At 43.8% G+C, this 22503-nt stretch overlaps 1 protein-coding gene across 1 annotated transcript; it reads right to left on the bottom strand.

The window, feature by feature from the left end:
- Positions 1 to 1856: 1856 nt before the first annotated feature.
- Positions 1857 to 20812, bottom strand: LOC143933135 (phospholipase A2 inhibitor gamma subunit B-like). Its single transcript, XM_077456070.1, has 5 exons — positions 20690 to 20812; positions 17338 to 17457; positions 8905 to 9057; positions 4661 to 4816; positions 1857 to 2100 (listed from the first exon to the last, which is right to left on the bottom strand). Exons 1-5 carry the CDS (start codon positions 20736 to 20738, stop codon positions 1964 to 1966), a joined length of 615 nt encoding a protein of 204 aa, XP_077312196.1. The 5' UTR covers positions 20739 to 20812; the 3' UTR covers positions 1857 to 1963.
- Between the last annotated feature and the right edge of the window lie 1691 nt (positions 20813 to 22503).

Genomic DNA, 22503 nt, shown 5'->3' with positions numbered 1-22503 from the left:
CGTGACCCACGGACCAAATGTTGCCATAACCTCAAACTATTTCCAACCCACACAGCCTCCTTCAGATGCACGCCACTCTACTGCATGATTGCCAGTCCTCCATAATCCTGGTGACTGTCATACATAAACCACTATTGCGGTTGGCTCCTTTGGGATGAATTAGAGCAGAGACTGCGAGCCAGGCCTTCTCGTCCACCATCAGCGCCTGACCTCATGAATGCGCTTCTGGAAGAATGGTCAAACATTCCCATAGACACACTCCTAAACCTTATCTCAAAACTTTTTGAAATGGGAATGAGGGACACCTATCAGCCAATGTATACAGGCATAGGACACACCCCTGGCCACACCCCCTTAAAGGAGAATTTTACAAAAAAACAAGATTGGTTAAACCCATAAGTGTCTTTTTGACATAGTTACATAGTTAGCAAGGTTGAATAAAGGCACCAGTCCATTCAGTGTGGGTGTGGGTGCATGTTTACAATTCTCCCTATCCCTGAACATTAAGTCTCATTAAGATGCTCATCTATTATATTATTATTTATTTAAGGTAAACATATAGCGCTGTAAATTTACGCAGTGCTCCACACATACATTGCACCCTACCCTCAGGGAGCCCACAATCCAAGGTCCCCAAAATTGACCCTAGTATATTCATATACTAGGGTCAATTTTGGACAGAAGCCAATTAACCTACCAGCAAGTCTTTGGAGTGTGGGAGGAAACCGGAGTACCTGGAGGAAACCCACGCAGGTACAGGGAGAACATGCAAACTCCAGGCAGGTAGTGTCAGGGTTAGCATCCAAACCAGTGACCCGTGAGGCTTTTTACTGCTAGGTAAGAGTGCTACCCACTGTGCCACCCAATTACCCCTATTATTGCTTTATATTGGCTATTGAAATTTACAAATGCAGCAACTTAGAAATCAGATGAAAGGTTTAGTACTGGAAAACACTTTTTGGTAGATAAAAATTGTATATACAGTTAAACCTCGGATTATGAACATAATCCGTTCCAGGAGAATGCTCGTAATCCAAAGTACTCGCATATCAAAGCAAGTTTCCCCATTAAAGTCAATGGAAACTAAAATAATTTTTTCCGCATTGATTTCAATTGCATGCAATACTGCATGCGGCCAGAGCTGGGGAGGTGCCGGAGAGCCTCGGAAATGGCTAAAAAGGCCCAAGGACACCTCAGCTGACCTCGGCAAACCTCAGCAAACCTCGGAAAGACTTGGTTCCCAAGATTTGCCGAGGTCAGCAGAGCTGTCCTCGGGCCTTTCCGTGCATTTCCAAATGGCGCTGATCGTTGATGTTCGACTCGGTTCTGGCACCCCCCCCCCACCTCAGGCCAAACGTGGTTACTGCACACCGCTTTGGCCTGAAGCAACACTCGCAATCCGAGTTGCGATTTTAAAAAATACAGTGCTCCTATTGCGAAACACTCGTTAACCGCGTTACTCGCAATCCGAGGTTCCACTGTATATCTATATGGATCAGACCAAAATGAGGGACAAATGAGGAAGAATGAGGGACATTGCACCAAATCAGGGATAGTCCCTCGAAACCAGGGACAGTTGGGAGCTGTGCTAAACCTTGTGGATGGCCTTCCCAGAAGAGTTGAAGCTGTTATATCTGCAAAGGGTGGGCCAAGTCAATATTGAACCCTACGGACTAAGACTGGGATGCCATGAAAGTTCATGTCTGTGTAAAGGTGGGTGTCCCAATACTTTTGGTAATGTAGTCTACAATACTGAGCAAAAACATGTGAAGAAAAAAAAGGAGTCCAAGATTTTGTTAATATTTATTAAGCACATTGACCATTTCCTTTTCAGTGATGGATTTAATTGACAGCGTTCTTATGCAAAGCGTATTTTTTCTACATTACATCTCTTGTACAGGTTTGCTATTCCTTAATGGTACAGGGTCTGATGTGCATTTCTTGTATAGTGATATACCACATTCTATTCTTTTGGTATTGCAGGTGTACAACTCAAACTAGTCCTTTTCAGTTCCTTGCCTCCAGGTATTCCTGCAAACGCAATTTGACAAGTACCGGTGGTAGCGCATCCTTTAACTGACAGATCCCTGGCTATTCCATCTGCAAGTCAAATTTCAGATATTGAAATAAAGTTTTATTTTCCATAATAACTAAAGTATGAATAAAACGACTTGTCTCAGCATAACACTACTCAAACAGCAATCTTTTTGTTCATAATTTGCTGGAAAACACTGTATTATTACAATTTTTATTATTTACAATTTGTGATAATATATTCCTTATTTTTTTGGTCTCTTTTGTCAACCAATGGGCTTCCTGCATGTGAATAAATTCAGCAAGAAAACTAGAAAAAGGCGTAGAAGATTTATGGAGGAAGATTTTTGGAACAAGTAAAATGGGACAAATAACATAGAACAAATATGTATGCATTTATTTATTTTGAGGGGGGGACAATGCCCTGGGAAACATGTAGCAAAAGAAAAAGAAAAAAAAAGTGTAAAAAAAAATTTGTTTGATAGTGAGCAGCAATTAAGAATCAGTAAGAAGTAAAAATCTGTATTTTTTTGCTCGACAATTACTTAGAAACCCTAAATATTATCTATATATTTTTTTTATAGCAGAGACCCTAGAAAATAAAATGGTGGTCGTTGCAATATTTTATGTCACACTGCATTTGCACAGCAGTCTTTTAAACACATTTTTGGGGGAAAAAAATAAATTTTAATGAATTAAAAAAAAAAATCTGTAAAGTTAGCCTAATTTTTTATTTTTTTTTGTAAAATGTGAAAGATGATGTTACGCTGCGTAAATAGATACCTTACATGTCACGCTTAAAAATTGCGCACACTTGTGGATTGGTGACAAACTACAGTACGGTACTTAAAAATGTCCATAGGCAATGTTTTCATTTTTTTTACATGTTACCTGTTTAGAGTTACAGAGGAGATCTTGTGGACCCCACAAAAAATGTAATTTAAATTGGGTCCCCCCCCCCACAGTTCATTGCAGGCCCTTTAGGTTTGGTATGAATTGTAAAGGGGACATCACAATTTTTTTTCTGGAGTGCCCCTTTAATTCCACACTAGACCGTTACCTGAACATGAAGCCTGGCAGGCAAGGAAAGAGGGAGGAGGCAAGCATGTGCGTAGGCAGGTGCAATCTATTTTTTCCACTGTAGGTGGCACTCAACTGCTGCGGTATTGCAGTTAGAGGGGAAGTCAGGGGGAACTTGGTTCTTCTATGGTTTCCTGGGTCACTAAGAAAGCTATCTGATTGGATGTTGCAGCCCCATATGACTGGCAGCCATCTTGAGTCAGGCAGAGTTTATTTGAGGCCATAAAACAATCCGCTTTTAATGACAGGTAATGCACTTACTAGAAGGCAGGTAAGTGTGGGTACAGCAATGGTTGACAGCCAAGTGGGGATCAGAGGTCTGTGATATCAGCTGGAAAGCGCAGTGTCATCACGCCCGATGGGGCGGGTGGTTTCCGGGGTCTCGGGCTGGATGGTGGAGGTGCAGGAGGAAGCTGTCACTGGTCCTTTGGTGTTTAACAGGCTGTGTCGATGCACGCGTTTGGAGCATGCATGCTCCTTCATCAGGCCTGTGAAACATCAGAAGACCAGTGACAGCTTCCTCCTGTGCCTCCGCCATCCAGCCCGAGACCCTGGAAACCACCGGCGCCATCGGGCGTGATGACACCGCGCTTCCCAGTTGATATTGCATACCTCTGCTCCCCACTTGGCTGTCAACCATTGCTGTGCCTACATTTACCTGCCTTCTAGTAAGTGCATTAACTGTCATTAAAAGCTGATTGTTTTACTGCTACACTCAGATCGGCGCTGCACCTCTCTCTTTTTTTTTACACACAGAGTCCTTCTACTCTTCAACAGGCTGCCCTACTCGATGTGCAACAAGGGGCATCATCCAAGACTTATGGACCACCACAACCCATCATGACTCATCCCTGCCCCTCATCCCCTTCCTGTTCCAACATGACTGCGCACCAATGCACAAAACAAGGTCCATAAAGACATGGATGAGCGAGTTTGGAGGGGAGGAACTTGATTGGCCTATACCAGGGATTCTCAAACTACGGCCCTCCAGCTGTTGAGGAACTACACATCCCATGAGCCATTGTAAAACTCTGAAATTCACAGACATGACTAGGCATGATGGGAATTGTAGTTCTTGAACAACTGGAAGGCCGTAGTTTGAAGACCCCTGGCCTATACAGGCTCCTGATCCCAACCTGATAGAACACCTTTGGGATGACTTAGGGCAGAGACTGAGAGCCAGGCCTTCTCGTCCAACATCAGTGTCTGACCTCACAAATTCGCTTCTGGAAGAATAGTTAAACATTCCCATAGACACACTCCTAAACCGTGTGGACGGCCTTCCCAGAAGAGTTGAAGCTGTTATAGCTGCAAAGGGTGGGCCAACCCAATATTGAACCCTAAGGACTAAGACTGGGATGCCAATAAAGTTCATGTGCTTGTAAAGGCAGGTGTCCCAATACTTTTGACAATATAGTGTATATCAGAATTAAAAGATAAAGAAGCTGCATATTCAGTAAGTGATTGGATTAGCTGCTAAGGATACATAAAACTGAGGGTTTAATATGACTTTTAGCAAACATTGATAGTAGGAATAGGTACTTACCGGACAGGATAACAGTTGCACCATAATCCACACATTCCTTTTCTAATCCAAGGCAGTCCACATATCCCGTGCTCTCGCAGCCGTCGGTGTTGCCAACTGTGAAGCAGCTAGGACACTGATAGCCGTTTGGTTGTAAATCACGGTCACAAATGTCGGCTAGAGGGGAAAAAATGGAAAATAATAAACTATTCATAATTAACGGGCCTATTTAAAAAAAAAAAAACATTTGCAAGCAGAACAAAATGTCACTTTATGTTTTTTAATAGAATAATCCCTATATCATCAGATCCAACTAGTGGCCAGAATGTGATATAAATTGTTATTGAATTAGTTCAGAAAACTATACCACATATCGACCACTAGATGGAGCTGATGATACAAGAATGAATCTATTAGAAAACATATGGTGACATTTCATTCAGCTTGCACTATTATTCAAGGAATGTTTTATATGCTGTATAGACCCGAAAGTATTTGGTTGATGACTAATTTCAGCGTGTTACATTTAATGTGACCCTGTCATGAGAAAAGTGTTCTATTTGATAAAAATGGGTTCCAGAAAAGAGTCAGAATCCTTGTCTCTGTACTTCTTCTGGGTCGTAATCTCAGACCACACCGGAGGAAAACTCCAGCCAGGGACCAAGCAATCTTAAAAGGAAAGTTCAGCAATGCCTTCATTATTCTCTTATGGCAGAGTCCCATTAAGAGTTAAAGTAGAACTATAGGCAAAACTTTATTTTTTTTCATTTTGGATAGAGCATGGGAGGGTTAGAACCCATGCCAGACTTTTTTTTTTTTTGCCACCTATGTTCCAATGCAGAGATTTCCCATCTCTTCCTGTCCCATAGCCAAGCAGGAAGTGAGAGGAAATCCAAGAAAATTAAGGGAATTCCCTGGGGCCACCCAAGTCACCAGAACTAGTGTCCTCATTGGAAGATTTCCCCTCTATTACTTTTCTGGGGACAACCCAAAATGTGGGATGTTTTTTCACTTTCACTTTCAATGAGAATGGTAAACAGGACCAATAGAGAGGGTGAATCTCACCAATAGGGGGCACAGACAGCAATAAAAACCAACAAGCATTCTAATTCATCTCTACTGTATCCAAAACTAAAAAAAAAAAAGTTTACTTTTAGTTATACCTTAAGTGTTAGGGAGAAAGTTTAAGCTCTATCTTTTAAATGCAGATACCCCCCCCCCAGGTATAAGGTGCTTTTTTGCTTGAAGAGAGGGGGAGGAGACTGTCCTCCCCTGTAACAACGTCTAGAGCAGTGATGGCGAACATTGGCACCCCAGATGTTTTGGAACTACATTTCCCATGATGCTCATGCACTCTTCAGTGTGGTTGAGCATCATGGGAAATGTAGTTCCAAAACATCTGGGGTGCCAAGGTTCGCCATCACTGGTCTAGAGCAAATAGAGCCAGTAGGTGATGTGGAATTGTTGGCCTTGCGGTCCTGCACATCATGTGACATACAGGAATTACTTTCATTTCACCCCCTCTCCCCCCCCCCCCCCCCCCAAAAAAAATATTTTTTCTGTAAGGCGAGATCCAGGGGAATAAAATAATGGTAGATGCATGACATTTGGCCAGTTGTCAACCACAGTTTTAGGAAAAAATCCACTAAAATTAATTTTAGTGCAAACAAACACAGTTTTCTAAGCTATAAAAGTTGGGTTGCTATAAGTAAGTAGATACTGTGATGGAACCGTTCAGCACCCAGCTTGCATGCTTCCGTCAAGATATAGCATTCTCCAGTCTGGAACCAGATATCATAGCTGAGCATACAATACTAGCCGACCATAGCTTGTATGAGAACTGGAACTGTTTATTGAAAACTCATACAGAATTTATAGCACACCAGGTCAGGTGAGCCTGATCCCATCATTGTATGCAAAGGAAACTGAATACAGGAATATCATTAACATAACTATGGAACAACCAACATATACTATATGCTAATCCACCTCTAGCAACATAATTAACTTGAGCTAATTAACTAGTCACTTAAATCAGCCTAGGTGGCGTGCACACAATACTAGCAGACAGACAACGGTCCCCTCCCGCTCCTCCGGGATAACAATCAATCGGCTTTTAGCCGCATCGGTTGTTATCCCTGGAAAGTCAATCGCCCACTCTAAACAATGGTACCGGGATGATGCTGCAGCTGTGGGCATTATCCTGGTACAACCCCCGAAAGCCGAGTACACACATCTGCGTACGCTCAGCGGGAAGGCAATTTATTAACCTTTTTTTAGTCAAGGCACCCTTTAAAAATTATGGACAGTCTTGAGGGACCCCATTCTAAAATGTAAAAACCATTCTAAGCCCTTGTACACACGGTCGGAGATTCCAAATATGTCGGATTTTGTCCGTCTAATTTTGTCTGACGGATTTTGTCCGAAACTGTTGTATACACACGGTCGGACAAAGTTGTCGGGAAATCCGACGTGATGACGTTATTTCGTTCCGACGGGACTACGTTCACGCTAGTAGCCAATAGCTTTGGTGTAGGAATTTGATCTGAGCATGCGTGGCACTTTATCCGATCGGATTTCTCTACACATGATCGGAGTATGTCCGAGCGGAGCATTTTATCAGAAAATGTTACCAACAAGTTGGAAAACTTGGTCCGTCGGATACTCCGACGGAAACAGTCTGATGCAGACCACACACAGTCGGAATATCCGACAAAACTGTCCGATCGGACACATTTCGTCGGAATCTCCGACCGTGTGTACAAGGGCTAATAGTTTTACATAATGCAGCCACACAAAGTAGGGCACCCAACGTTACAGGTGATTCATACATCCAAAGCAAATAAACCTTTGCAAATTGGTACTGACTATTATGCCAATGTTTCTCTTCCCCCTTGGTTTTTCTCCATCACTCAGCTAATGGAGAGGGGCAGGACAGGGGGATACAAGGATGCTGTGCAGAAGACTGACATCTTCCATATCAACGGCATTGGTCATTAGGACACCGACAGCTAGAAGGTTGTAATGGATCACAATGAAAACCTGTGGCTTTGTGTAACTAGAAGGCGGGCTTCATCCACACGTCAGCTTGTATACAATTTTTGGGCAGTTTGAAGGCATTTTGCGAAGGCACCCTTGAAGAAACCTCGAGGCACCCCAGGGTGCCCATTTGAAAAAGGATGGTTTAGTGTTAACCAGCCAACTAGTGTCCCTAGAATTATTGCTTTCACTCCAAGGTTTGTCACAATATCTTACATGTGTGCCACAATTAGGGATGAGTAGGACCAAAATTATTTTAATGCTTTGTAAAAAAAAAAAAAGTAATGTAACACCAAAGTAATTGCGGGGCAACACGCCCCCTTCATCAGGGTCCAACACAGGATAAGAGAACAACATATTCAAAGAGACCCTGGGAAATTGTTAGGCCCCTTTCAAACGGGTTGTCCGATCAGGTTTGCCTGTCAGTTTTTCAGGTGGACCTGATCGGACCCTCCATTCACTCCTATGGAGCGGCGGATGTCAGCGGAAACATGTCCACTGACACCCACCGTTATCCAATCCTGTCCACAAAATCCAAACGGATGGTGGTCCTATTTTCCATCCGTCTGGTGGATCGGATATGATCGGATGGAAACAGACAGGCGATCCGTTTTCATCCAATCTTCCCATAGATGGACTGGGTCCATCTCCGCTCTGCTCAGTAAGCAGAGACGAACATGTCACCCCCCTGCTCAGCGGGGATCAGTGGAGCCATTCCCCCGCTGAGCAAGCGGAGTCCGGCAAACGTGAATGGGGCCTTAGACTTAGATGTGTAGTCAGAGGAAGGAAGGAAGGAAGACTTCAAACAAGCTCAATAGCTCTGGCGAAGGTAGTTCCCGCTGATAGCAATCCAAGACTAGCTCAAGCTATAAAATTTCAGAAAAAAGCACCAGACTAAAACCAGACAAAAGAGTCCAAAATCATTTTTATGGTTGGTAAAAGGAAGATATATAAAAACACCCAACATGTTTTGTAGCCACACACTCCCTTCATCAGGGCTCAACACAGGATAAAACCTGGATGGACTTCACTGATCTACAGTATATTAGAACCAGTATTGAATTAACCACTTGACAGCAGTTGTTAGGTCTGACACGCATTTCCAATCAGGAATTCTGATGATCCCTCTGACTTTATCGGCATATTTGGTTGGGATAAGTATGTCCAAGTCATTTTTCTATTATAACATTTTTATTATTTTCATAGAACAGGACACATTAACTTACTGCTATAGTCCAGTTCTGCATTGCTGCCATCTCCTTCCCCACATACATTGCTCACTCGGATTTTAAAGTCGTCTTTGGTTGTTACAGAAAAGCATTTATCACATAATTGTTCATATGAACAGCCTTTCAGTATTGTACGATAGTCCACACCGCCTGATGGAAGGAAAAAAATAAAAATAAATAAATAAAATAAACATTGAAATGTACTTAAACTTGAAAACAAAAAAAAATTATATATCAGCTTATCAGCCCTTTATATTTTCTTTTTTCTCTTTTTATTTTTTTTTTTATTTTTTTTATTTACACCTGATGGTTCTGGTCTTGCCAGTAACACAGTTGTTGTCCTTCGGTGTACTGTGTTTATGGAGGAGCAGCATTGTCACCTTAAAGAAATTTTTTTATAAAAAAAAGGATGTCAATTTTGTTTGGGAGCAACGTCGCACGACCGCTCAATTGTCAGTTAAAGTGATGCAGTGCCGAATCGCAAAAAGTGCTCTGGTCAGGAAGGGGGTAAATCCTTCCAGGGCTGAAGTGGTAAACCCTTACAACACACTTTGACCTACAGGTAAGCCTAGATTACCTACACGGTTTAGGAGATATTTGCCGAAAGACAGGCACCGCTGTCTACGGCGCATGCGCCGTAGACAGCGGCGTGCAGGCGCACTGAGCGCGGCACCGTCAACGGCGAATATGCCGCAGGTGGCGGCTCCCGTGCGCATGCGCGGGAGTGATGTCACCGCGGCTTCACCGAATGACAGTGGCGGAGCAGCGAGACCCACCGAGAAGATGAATGCGCCGGACTACAGGGGACAGCAGTGACTTCGCTGGCTCCTGTGTCAGGTAAGTGACACATAATGGACTACTATGCGATGCATAGTAGTCCATTATGCTTTGCCTTTGCAGGGAATGAAAGAGGAAGTAAACTCATCAGGGTTTACTTCCTCTTTAAAGCGGAGGTCCACCCTAAAGTGGACCTTCCGCTCATCGGAACCCTCCCCCCCTCCGGCGCCACAATTGGCACCTTTCAGGGGGGAGGGGGGTGCAGATACCTGTACAGTACAGGTATCTGCACCCACTTCCGGGATAGCTCTCTGCGGAAAGGGGCGTAGATTACGCCCCTTTCCGCAAGTGCCCGCCCCTTTCCGCAAGTGCCCCGCTGCCTGCTGGGAAACACACAGATCCCAGAGGCAGCGGGGACCGTCCTTATTGCGCAGCGCGACTCGTGCATGCGCAGTAGGGAACTGGGAAATGAAGCCGAAAGGCTCCACTTCCTGATTCCCATACCCAAGATGGCGGCGGCAGCACCCGAGGGACGATCTAGAGATCGGCTTCGGGTGCCGACATCGCGGGCGCGCTGGACAGGTAAGTGTCACTATTTTAAAAGTCAGCAGCTGCAGTATTTGTAGCTGCTGGCTTTAAAAAAAAAAAAAAAGCGCGGAGTCCCGGCGGACTCCCGCTTTAACCACTTCAATATAAAACACTTTCACCCTCTTTCTGCCCAGGTCAACTTTCAGCTTTCATTGTTGTCACACTTTAAATAACAATTACTCTGTTTTGGTGGTATTTAATCACCGTTGTTTTTTTAAACAAATACATTTAAAAAAAGACCCCAAAAAATAAAACAAATAATAATAATTTTTCAATTCTGTTATAAACATTTGAAAATAAATAATCTTTGTTCATAAATTTATACCAACATGTATTCTGCTACATTTCTTTGGTGGAAACAACCCAATTCAGTGTTTATTATTTAGTCTGTAGGAAAGTTATAAAGTCTAAAAACTATGGGATATATACGGTGTTGAAAGCAATCAACTCTGATGTACTGATGGCCTCATTTCAGGAGCCCCTAAAATGTCAGGACAGTACAAATACCCCCCAAATGACCCCTTTTTGGAAAGTAGACAGTCCAATGTATTTAAAGTGGAGTTCCACCCAAAAATGTAACTTCAACTTTTCTGATTCCCCACCCCCCAAATCCCTCTGGTGTCACATTTGGCACCTTTCGGGGGGGAGGGAGATACCTGTCTAATCCAGGTATTTGCTCCCACTTCCGGGCATAGATCACCACAGGCTCCACGGCGATCTATGTCATGTCTGGCCCCTCCTCTGCCCCCCCCCCCGCTGTCTTCTGGGAAACACACAGGTCCCAGAAGACAGCAGGGATCACCGAAGAAGTGCAACGTGACTCACGCATGCGCAGTAGGGAACCAGGCTGTGAAGCCGCAAGGCTTCACTTCCTGTTTCCGTTACTGAAGATTGCGGTGTAGTGTCATATTTTGCTCCCCATCATAGAATGCTCCAGAAGTGACGTTGCGGCCAGACATTTGGCACTGCGCATGCGCATTGCGTTCCAAATGCTTGCACCATGCGTTCCAGAGGATTTCCGACAATGTAGTTCAGTGAAACTGTCAGAGAATGTCACGGGAGTGAGGGGAGGTAATCGTGACATTAACTTTAGACAGAGCAGAGAGCGGAGGAGAGAGAGCAGGTAACTGTGGCTCAGGGAGGAGATTACCTCCCGTCACATCTCTGACATTATCTGATGGTTTCACTGGTCTGCATTGTCGCAAATCATTTGGAACGCATGGCGCAAGTGTTTGGAACGCATTACGCATGCGCAGTGCTAAATTTCTGCCCACAACATCACTTCCGGAGCATTCTATGATGGGGAGCAAAATATGACACTACAGGGGCACCTCCACCGGGGACAGATCGACTTCGGGGGAGGACATCGCGGGCGCCCAGGACAGGTAAGTGTCCTTATTTTAAAAGTCATCAGCTATAGTATTTGGCGGAACTGCTTTAAGTAAACAGCAGGGATAGAGGAGTCCATTTAGTTTCTTCTTATTCATCCCTTGGCTAGTATGTTTGGTTGTCATGTAAACACCATGGAAGCGCCCTTTTTTTTGCTAAAATAAATGTTATAGAAATTAATTTTAAAAAATGTAATAGAATGTACATTTATATATTTGAAAACGTTTTAGAAATTCTAAATGGACCCAATGCCATCATAGTTTTCCTTTAAATTGGGTTACTGATTAAAATTTTCATATTCGATTAATCAATTTTTCTTCAATTGATTAATCGTCTCATTTCGATTAATTATAACGCACATACAGATCCAACTACTTTTAGCTGATCTCCTTGCATTGCAACTCTGCATTAGTCAGTGGTAAATGTGGTATACACTATATACAATCACCCGACACTAGTTAGTTTCCACAATCCATGACTTAACTTCACAGTTCACACAAATACGTTTTAAATTCAAACTGTAGCACTGACGTAAGTAATTGTTTTCCCCACAGTAGCGTGACAATCCCTCCACCTCCGGTCTAACTAATCACTCTCACCTTATGGCATGGGCCCCTGTGCAAACAGGTGGTCATGCAAGCGGGTATCAAAAGGGTTAATACGGACCATAAACTTCTCTCAGGTCTCCTTAGATCTCAGCAAGGACGCCAGGTCATGGGTAGAAAGAAAAGATCTAAGTGCTCACCGCTTAAGTATAATATTTAATCTTTGTGTTCAAACACAAACTACTCACATAAAGATGATAAACACACAGCATGTAAAGCCGACAATCGTGTTAGTTCCGTAGGGACGCAGCGGGTGACGTCATGCGTAGCTCCATCCCCATATACGTTACATTCAATCAGAACTTCAACGTCACCGGACTCCTCCCCCCTTCCCTTCGTTAGCAGACAGAGGCACTTGGGGAAGGGGGAGAAGTCCGGTGACATCGATGTCCGTGACGTAACTGGATCTCCAACGGAACTCCTCGAAGACCCGGAAGCCGGCGGAGAGGTGAGTACCGATCAAAAGAATTTTTTTTTTTTATTTTTTTTTTGCATCAGTATACAGCACGCCATAATCTCTCTTCAACAAATTGTGGCTAACTTTGCGCCCTTGTTACTTTAGTTCCCTTCTACTTATCGCCACCATTTTGCCTGTTGGCAGTGCTATTTTCACATCACATGCAAACCTTTTTAACATTTTCCTCTATTTAATTCTTTATTTATTTTGTTAAAGTTTCAGAGAAGAAATATATTGCAAAAAGTATGCTACCCATTCCATTTCCATATCTATCCCCAACCCCCCCCCCCCAATCCCGCTCCCTCCCTCCCCTCTCTCTCTCTCCATCTCTCCCCCGCGCTCTCTCCCTCATTTCCCCTCGGATCCACTCATTCTGAGATATTCCCTTGTTTTCTTGAACTCCAGCCATTTTCCCCACTTACTAAAGTAAGTTTCCACTTGGTCCCCTCTTCTAGATATTGATTCCTCCATTGATCTTACCCACTCAATTTTACCTAACCATTCCCTCATAGATGGGGGTTCGGGAGTGCCCCATCTCTTTGGGATCAGGCTTTTTGCTGCAATCAATAAGTGAGGGATCAATGAGTTTTTGTATTCCCCCAGTGTTTTGTCAGTGTCGTGAAACAGACATGTCCATGGTTCCTTCTTTACCTCTTCCCCTGTTATTCGGAAAATATTTTCTATTATTTTCTCCCAGTATGGGCCAATCTTTCCACACTCCCACCATATGTGTGCAAAGGTTCCCACCTTATCGCAGCCCCGCCAACATAGTGCTGATATACCTGCTCTCCTCTTATGCGCTCTTTGTGGGACAACATACCATCTTGCCATTAATTTAAATGACATCTCTAATGGCATATTGTCCCTAGATATTGTACCTGCTATTCTTAAGATCTTCTTTCTACGTTCCTTATCCCCCACGGTGCCCAGCTCTTCTTCCCATTTTTTCAGGAATAGTGGTTCCCCTGGTTCCTCTTCCTCCTGTAGGATTTTATAAATTTTGGACATACTTTTTTTCTTGCAGCTCCGATCTGAGAGCATTCTCTCCATCGGTCTGAGATCTCCTGTCCCTCGGAGTGGCCGAGGCAGGGTCTGAACAAAATGTTTAATTTGTGCATATCTCCAGCTATCTAAGTTCCTACTTCCCCATCTTTGTCTTATTTCTCCTAAAGTGCAAAATCTGTCCCCATTCATCACATCTTTCAGCAAAATATCATCTTTTTTTGCCCATCTAGTGAAATAAACAAATTCCTCCTTCCCTGGTTTAAAAAAACTTGTGTCTAATAAAGAAATTAAAGGTGAATCGTACTGCCAGTGATTTGATTCTCCCACTTTATCCCATGTTTTAAACAAATTAGTAGTTAGTGGGTTAGTGCTCCTCCCCAAGTCGCGAAAATCCCGTGGTATCCAAATCCTCTTTCCTAAATTAACTCCGCTTTGTGTTTTCTCTATATTTACCCACCCTTTATCCCCTTTGTCATACACCCAATCCACCACTCGTGAAATTACTGCTGCCTGGTAGTATCTTCTAAAGTTTGGGGCTGCTAATCCCCCTCCTACTTTCCCCCTTTCCAGAGTCGCATAAGAAATCCTGGGATTCCTACGTCCCCATATGTATTTTAAAGTTAGAGTTTTAAGTTTCGTGAAGAACTCCTGCGGAACTTTTATTGGGATCATTTGGAACATATATGTCAATTTTGGTAAAATGAACATTTTTAACGCATTTACTCTCCCTATTAGTGGCAAGGGTTTATATCTCATGCTTTTAATACATTCTTTGACCTTATTTAATATATATGTATAATTGGCCGCGTATATGGATGACAATGTGGGCGTAATTCTTACCCCCAGGTAACTCAGCTCCTCCCTACACCAAATAAAGGGAAAAGAGCTCTGAAGTTCCTCTTGTTCTTTTTTAGGTACTGTTATGTTCAGAATTTCAGTTTTTGACATATTGATCTTAAAATTTGTCAACATCCCATATCTATGGATCTCCTTAATTATATTTGGGAGAGTCACCCTGAGTTCTGAAACATAAAATAATATGTCATCTGCATACGCAGACACCTTATACTCTTCTCTACCAATTCTCACTCCCCTTATATCTTCATTTTTCCTGATCGAGGCCAACAAGGGTTCCAAGGCCAAAACAAACAGCATTGGGGACAGAGGACACCCCTGTCTGGTTCCATTATATAACTTTACTACCGGAGAAAGGTTACCGTTAATTTTTATTTTTGCCGTCGGGTGGGAGTAAAATGCTTTTATCCATCGCAATGTTTTTTCTTTTAATCCCAGATATCCTAAGGTCTCAAACATGAAGCCCCAGTCTACCCTGTCAAATGCTTTTTCAGCATCCACAGATAACAGGGCGACCGGGGGTCCGCTGCTTTCCACTCCATGAATCAACATGAGGGTTTTAAGGCAGTTATCCCTACCCTCCCTTCCCATGACAAACCCCGTTTGGTCACTATGGACCCATTGGGGTAGTAATGGTTTTAGCCTTTCTGCTATCACTTTTGAAAATATCTTCACGTCCGTATTCAGAAGAGAGATCGGTCTATAACTCCCCGGGGTTGTTGGATCCTTCCCCTCCTTTAATATCAAAGTTATGTAAGCCATCAGTGCTTCTTCCCTCAGTTCTTCCCCTTCTGCGACTGCGTTCATATACTCGCATAATTTGGGCGCCAGTATTTTTTCAAACTTTTTATAATAAAGGATTGGGAACCCATCCGGGCCTGGACTCTTCCCGATTGCCATTGCCCGCACCACCTCGTCTACCGTTACCGGGGCGTCTAACCTCTCTAACTCATCCTCTGGGACTGTAGGGAACTCTGTTCCTGTTAGGTACTCGATAGTATCTTTTTTATTCCTACTTTTCTCCTTTCCCTGTCCTACCTTATATAACTGGCTATAATAACCATGAAAGACCGTTGCGATTTCAGGAGTGGAGTGCTTCATTTCCCCCTTTTCATTTTTTATTTTTAATATGAAGGACACATTTCTTCTCTCCCGCACTACTCTTGCTAACCATTTCCCAGATTTATTCCCCTCCTGGTATCTTATACTCTCTACCCAGTGGTTGACTCGCACCCTTTCCTTCTCCATGAATCCTTCTAATTCTAGCTTCTTATCTTTTAGTTCTACTCTCTCTGGGATCCCCTTTGGTCTTGTTTGTTGCTCCAATTCCCAAATCTCCTTATTTAACTCTTGTAGCCTTTTCCCTGTTTCCTTTTTTTTCCCTGTCCCAATGCTTATTAAAATTCCTCTTATAAATGCTTTGTGGGTCTCCCATATCGTACCCCTCGTAACCTCTGGGGAGTCATTTCTTATAAAGAACTCTTCCAGCTCTGTTTCGATCCTACTTCTAGTCTCTGGGTCCTGAATTAGCGCTTCATTTAATCTCCATGTCTCTCTTTTGGCCTGGTCTGTTGCTAGCTCCAGCTGTACCATAACTGGGGCATGGTCAGATAGGGAGATAGGTTTTATTACTATGTCTTTGAGTGCTGGGAGCATTTGATGTTCAATCAGTACATAGTCGATTCGTGTAAATGTCCCATGTACCGATGAGTAGAAAGTATAGTCTCTGCTATTTGGATGTTTAATCCTCCAAGCATCGACTAACTGAAATTCTAAAAGCATAGCCTTTATCTTTTTATATCTGAGCCCCGTCCATCGGGGGGACCCCGCTGAGGAGTCCACCCGAGGGTCGACGCACATATTCAGGTCCCCCGCCACTATCAATTTACCTTTTCTGAACTCTGCCAATAAATCCAGGACCTTCCTTAAGAATTTATCTGGGTCCCTATTTGGGGAATATATGTTCGCAAAAGTGTATACTCCATCCGAGATTCTTCCCCTTATGAACAAAAATCTCCCTTCCGGGTCGGCCATTTGTTTCTCAACTTCGAACCTGACACTTCTCTCGAATCCTATTGCTACCCCCCTAGCGTAGCATGTAGTAGAGTCACCATAGAACCATGTAGGGAACTTCCAAGATGTCAATCTCCCTCTAGCCTCGTGTGACATATGCGTTTCCTGCAGACAGATCACATTCGCCCCATATAATTCTAGCTCCTTATTTACTCTGAACTTTTTTTGGGGAGTACTTATACCCCTCACATTGTATGTTATCAAATTCAACCTTGTCATATCTCACTCATCCTCCTCCCCTCCCCTCTCCCCCCGCCGGGAGAGGAGGGGGAGACGAGAGAGCGCGAGAGAGAGTACATACCCCCTATTTGAGAGAGAGATTGCCCCCCATCCCACCCCCCCTTCCTCCCTCCCCCTTCCCGGCCCCCTCCCTCCCCAACCCTCCCCCTCCCCCCTCCCCCCCCTCCTCCCTTCAGAGGAGTGAACAATTTCAGTTTTTGTTCCTCGCATAGGTGTCCCGGTGACCCACAGGTCACCTTTTGCCCGCCTAGCCTTCTTTGGGAGGACCGCCTCAATCAAAGAATTTTGATCGATCAAAACAATTAATCGATTAATCGAGGAATTAATCTTTAATTTCCACAGCCCTACTTTAAATACATTTCACCTTTTAAACAAGGGAAGATGTGTCCATGACTTCTACTGGTTCTAGAACCACGGCTGAAAAAACACAATCCCACTTACCGATTCTGCAGTACTCAGATGAGGTCATGCAATCTGATCCATCACATTGAAACTTTCTTTCATCACAGCATTCGGTTGAGCCAACATTCCAGCACTGATTGCATGTGGTGGTCAGCTGGCCTGAAATAGGAAAAGGTAACACACAGGGATTAACAACCCAATTGGCAAAGTACAAAATGTAATCATATGAAATAATTTGCAGGAACAGAAACGCCATTATGTACATGCATAACAAATGGTCAATGTAGTGAGTCCAATTTATTGATGTTCAATCAAGTTCCCCCAATTGCATTGCTGTAATGTTATTGGTCAGTGTAGTGCCCCAGTTACATTGGTTCTCAATTTATTACCCCCAATTGCATTGACGGTCTGTGTCATGTCCTCAATTACAGTTAGGGTCATAGGCGTGTGCATAGGGTATGCTCGATGTGCCTGGGCACACCCTAAACACCCCATGTGGTACAGATTTCCACTGCTGCCTGGGCCCCTATGTCATTTACTAGCCCCTTCCTTTTCTGAATGAACACAGTGATTGATCAGTACCGATACTCATTGTGTTCATACATAACTGAAGCTTAGTAAACTTTGTTATATATATACACACACGCACACATGTGTGTGCTTGAGCTTTGGTATGCACACTCTAATGCAATAGGCTGCACACACTTATGGTTAGGGTACTGCCCCTATTACATGGAGGGGAGTCAGGGTAGCCGCTCCAGTTACATTAGAGGCCAGTTTAGTACCACCAGTTACATTAGTACAGTGAAGTGTACCCTGTTGCAGTCAGTGCAGTTCCCCCATTACACTGGGGGTCAGTGAAGTGTCCTAGATACAATGGTGTCCAATGTAGTGTCCCTGTAATATTGGTGGTTAATGTAGTGCCCCGGTTACATTGATTGTCAGGTTAGTACCCCTATATGCATTGATGGTCACTGTAGTACCCCTGCTTACAGTTAGTGTAGTGTCCCTATTACTTTACAGGTCAATATGGTCCCCCCAGTTACATTGACAGTCAGTTTTCTACAACTAGTTACATTGCTCTAGTGAGAGGTCTCTAGCTACAGTGAGTGGCGGTCCCCTATTACACTGGGGGTCAGTGTACTTTCCCTAGTTACATTGGTGGTTAATGTAGGGTCCCTGTAATATTGCTGTTGTCCCCAGTTACATTGGTGGTCAGGTTAGTACCCCCAATTGCATTAATGGTCACTGTAGTAGCCATGTTTATAGTTAGTGTAGTGCCTCTATTGCTTTTGGGGTCAGTATTGTCCACCAGTTACATTAGTGGTCTAGAGCAGTATCCCCAGTTACATCTAGTGATGTTCCCCTATTATATTGGGAGTCAGTGTACTGCCCCAGTTACATTGGTGGTCAATGTAGGCCCCCTATAATATTGGTGGTAAATGTAGGGTCCCCATAATATTGGTGGCCAATGTAGTGCCCCGGTTACATTGATTGTCAGGTTAGTACCCCCATATGCATTGATGGTCACTGTAGTACCCCTGCTTACAGTTAGTGTAGTGTAATTACTTTACGGGTCAATATGGTCCCCCCAGTTACATTGGTAGTCGGTTTTCTACCACTAGTTACATTGCTCTAGTTTAAGGTCCCTAGCTACAGTGAGTGACAGTCCCCTATTACACTGGAGGTCAGTGTACTTTCCCTAGTTACATTGGTGGTTAATATAGGGTCCCTGTAATATTGCTGTTGTCCCCAGTTACATTGGTGGTCAGGTTAGTACCCCCAATTGCATTGATGGTCACTGCAGTACCCCTGCTTCCAGTTAGTGTAGTGCCCCTATCACTTTCGGGGTCAGTATTGTCCGCCAGTTACATTGGTGGTTAGTTCAGTACCACCAGTTACATTGGTCTAGTGGAGTATACCCACTTACAGCTAGTGATGTTCCCCTATGTGTACTGCCCCCAGTTACATTGGTGGTCAATGTAGGGCCCCTATAATATTGGTGGTCAATGTAAGGCCACCATAATATTGGTGGTCAATGTAGTACCACCAGCTACATTTGTCTAGTGAAGTGTCCCCAGAGTGACGGACCCCTATTACACAGGGGGTCCGTGTACTGTCCCCAGTTACATTGGTGCTTTTCATAGACAAACAGGAAGTGTGAGGAAATCCCTGCAAATTAAGGGAATTCTCTGCGGCCCTCCCAGGTCACCAGAACTAGTGTCCCCATCGGAAGAGTTTCCCTCTATCACTTTTCTGGGGACAACCCAACATTTGTGATTTTCTTTTACTTTCACTTCCAGCTGTTGTGGATCAAAGTCAGTGAGCCATTGAGGAGAAAGAGGGGGGCAGGGCCAAACCGTGGCTCTGTGTCTGAATGGACAGGCAGAGCAGCGGCTCGGCTCAGGTGCCCCCATAGCAAGCTGCTTGCAATGGGTGCACTCGGTAGGGGTGAGGGGCCAGAAGTGCCAGTGAGGGACCTGAGAAAAGGAGGATCGGGGCTGCTCTATGCAAAACCACTGCACAGAGTAGGCAAGTATAACATGAAAACAAACTGAGACTGTAGAATATTTAAAGTGGAACATAACTGTGTCTGAGCACTGCAAACTGAAAACACTAATTTATTTGGTTGAGAAATCACTTTGAAAAACATCCCCCTATTATTTCTAGCAGCTGCCATCTTGAATAAGGGCAGATGATCCATTTAGCATTTACTTCTTGGAATCCATCTTCCCTTAGGTCAGGCATGCAGACAGGGGGGTGTGCTTAGCTAAGGAAGACCCTCTTTAAGATTAAATAAAAAGAGGCTCTTGGGGTGTATGACGTTATTTTGGCCTAGGCCACCTTTGGCCTAGTTTCTCACTGTGTCACAAGCGATCAAAGGAGACCGGCAGTCATCGTTACCGCTGGGCACTCGCATTGGCTCCAGGGGCGAGCAGTGGGCCCCTAGTGGCCGCCAGTTACAGTCAAAGCAGTTCCCCTGTTACACTGGGGGCCCATGAAGTGCACACAGTTACATTGGTGGTCAATGCAGTGTCCCTGTAATGTTGTTCTTCAGTGTAGTGAAGCAATTATGTTGTAGTCGCTTTAGTACACACAATTGCATTGAAGAGCAGTGTAGTGCCCCTAGTTACAGTTAGTGTTGTGCCACCATTACATTGGGGGTCAGTGCAGTTTCCCCAGGTTCCAGGTACCTAACATCGTTTCACCCAGCCGTGCCATTCTGCAGCAGTAAAACTGCAACGACTGTTGGGCAAGTGGTTAGAGAGCATATGAGTAAGTGGAGGATCTAAAAGTTTTCATACAAAAGACAAGCACTAATGTGAAAGATACTCTGCTTAGTATGTCGGCACAAAATAAATAATAAAATTAAATTTTAAGAATGTATTACCTGTAATTACCAAGCAGCTCAAGATCAAAAAGACGAAGATTTTATTCATGGTTATGGAAGCCCCGGTTCAGGTTTGAAGGCCGATAGTTGAGTTGAGTCTTGTCTTATAGTCACTTGCCTGGGACTAGCTTTGAGTGATTCGTTAAGGAGAAAGGATAGATCTTTATACGTTTTTGAGTGTCATGCTATGCCAAGGTGCAAACAGTTCCTCTTTTAGTAGTCTTTGAATTACATTTTATAGGCTTGTTTACTCAACTAATTATCCAAAATATTGAAACACCTGTGAAAAATCTTATGAAATGATTTGTAAATAGATTTCAATTAAAAGGAATCATGGCAGCCAAAAAACACAATAGCCAAGGCGTGGAAAAACCCCATGTTCTTGCCTCGAGGGCTTTCACACTGGAGCTGTGCGCTCGCTGAAAAATGTCCTGCAAGCCGCATCTTTGGAGCTCTGTAGTAGCGGTGTATTTCCCATTGAAAACAATGGGACAATGCTCCAAACCCGCCTGCAAAGCGCCACTGCAGCAGCGCTTTGTGGGCGGTTTTAACTCTTTTTCGACCGCTAGCGGGGGTTAAAACTGCCCCGCTAGGGGCCGAAAAGTGCAGCTAAAATGACGGTACAGCACTGCTAAATATATCGCTGCTTTACCACCAATGCACACAGTGCCTCAGTGTGAAAGTAACCTTAGGGATGGGTGAACGGTTTGGCCTGAGAATAAGTTTGGGCCGAACTTTGGTTGTTTGGATGTTCTGCGAACACCGAACAATATGCAGTGTTCGGGGCAAATTCGAAAGCCGCCGGAACACCGTTAAAGTCTATGGGACACTAACATGAAAAATCAAAAGTGCTAATTTTAAAGGCTTATATGCAAGTTACTGTAATAAAAAGTGTTTGGGGACCCGGGTCCTGCCCCAGGAAAAAAATCACTGTTCACAAAAAAAGTTACTTTTTTGGGATCAGTGATTTTTTTAATGCTTAAAGTGAAACAATAAAAATGAAATATTCCGTTAAATATTTGCTTGGAGGGTTTCTATACTATGCCTGTAAAGTGGCACATTTTTCCCATATTTAGAACAGTACCACAGCAAAATGACATTTCTAAAGAAAAAATTTCAATTTAAAACTGATCGCGGCTGTAATGAATTGTCAGGTCTTGGCAGTATATATAAAACTCATTGAAAAAAAGCATGGGAATTTTTTTTAAAAATGGCGCAGGGCCCCCCCCCCCCCCCAAAATCCATACCAGACCACTATCTGAGCACACAACCTGGCAGGCCGCAGGAACCGTACCAGGCCACATGCCCTCAACATGGGGAGGGTACTTTGGGATAAAGGGCCTCATCCCCATAACCCATGCCCGGTGGTTGTGGGGGTCTGCGGGTGGGGGGCTTATCGGAATCTGGAAGCCCCCTTTAACAAGAGGACCCCCAGATCCCGGCCTCCCCCCTATGTGAAATGGTAACGGGGCACAGATGTACCCCTACCATTTCACAAAAAAAAATATTATTAAAAATATTTATTAAAAAATAAAAAAATAAAAATTTCTCACGATGTCCATTTATCTTCGTTTTTAAAAACATTTTTTGCATTGATACATGTTCCCTGGGGCCGGACCCGGGTCCCCAAACACTTTTTATGACAACCACTATATAAGGCATATAAGCCTTTAAAATTAGCACTTTTGATTACTCATGGTCGTGTCCCATAGACTTGAACTGTAATTGTGTGTTCTGTTCAAATTCTCTGCCTGTTTGGTATGCTCTGGTGCGAACCAAACCGGGGGGGGGGGGGTGTTTTTGGGGCTGTAATG

This window comes from Lithobates pipiens, unplaced genomic scaffold (genome assembly GCF_037356315.1).
Source record: "Lithobates pipiens isolate NorthernLeopardFrog02 unplaced genomic scaffold, aLitPip1_a1.2 Scaffold_27, whole genome shotgun sequence".
In the NCBI taxonomy this organism is placed as follows: domain Eukaryota; kingdom Metazoa; phylum Chordata; class Amphibia; order Anura; family Ranidae; genus Lithobates; species Lithobates pipiens.
Note: the sequence above shows the minus strand (reverse complement) of the source record. Positions and strands in the feature narration are given on the sequence as shown.

What these genes read in the sequence shown, in the direction of transcription:
- LOC143933135 (XM_077456070.1), bottom strand. Translation starts at nt 20,738, where the DNA reads ATGAATAAAATCTTCGTCTTTTTGATCTTGAGCTGCTTGGTAATTACA. An exon ending in GAGCTGCTTGGTAATTACAG is followed by an intron (nt 17,458 to 20,689) that starts GTAATACATTCT and finishes TTCCTATTTCAG; the next exon opens with GCCAGCTGACCACCACATGC. An exon ending in TGCAACTGTTATCCTGTCCG is followed by an intron (nt 2,101 to 4,660) that starts GTAAGTACCTAT and finishes TTTGACTTGCAG; the next exon opens with ATGGAATAGCCAGGGATCTG.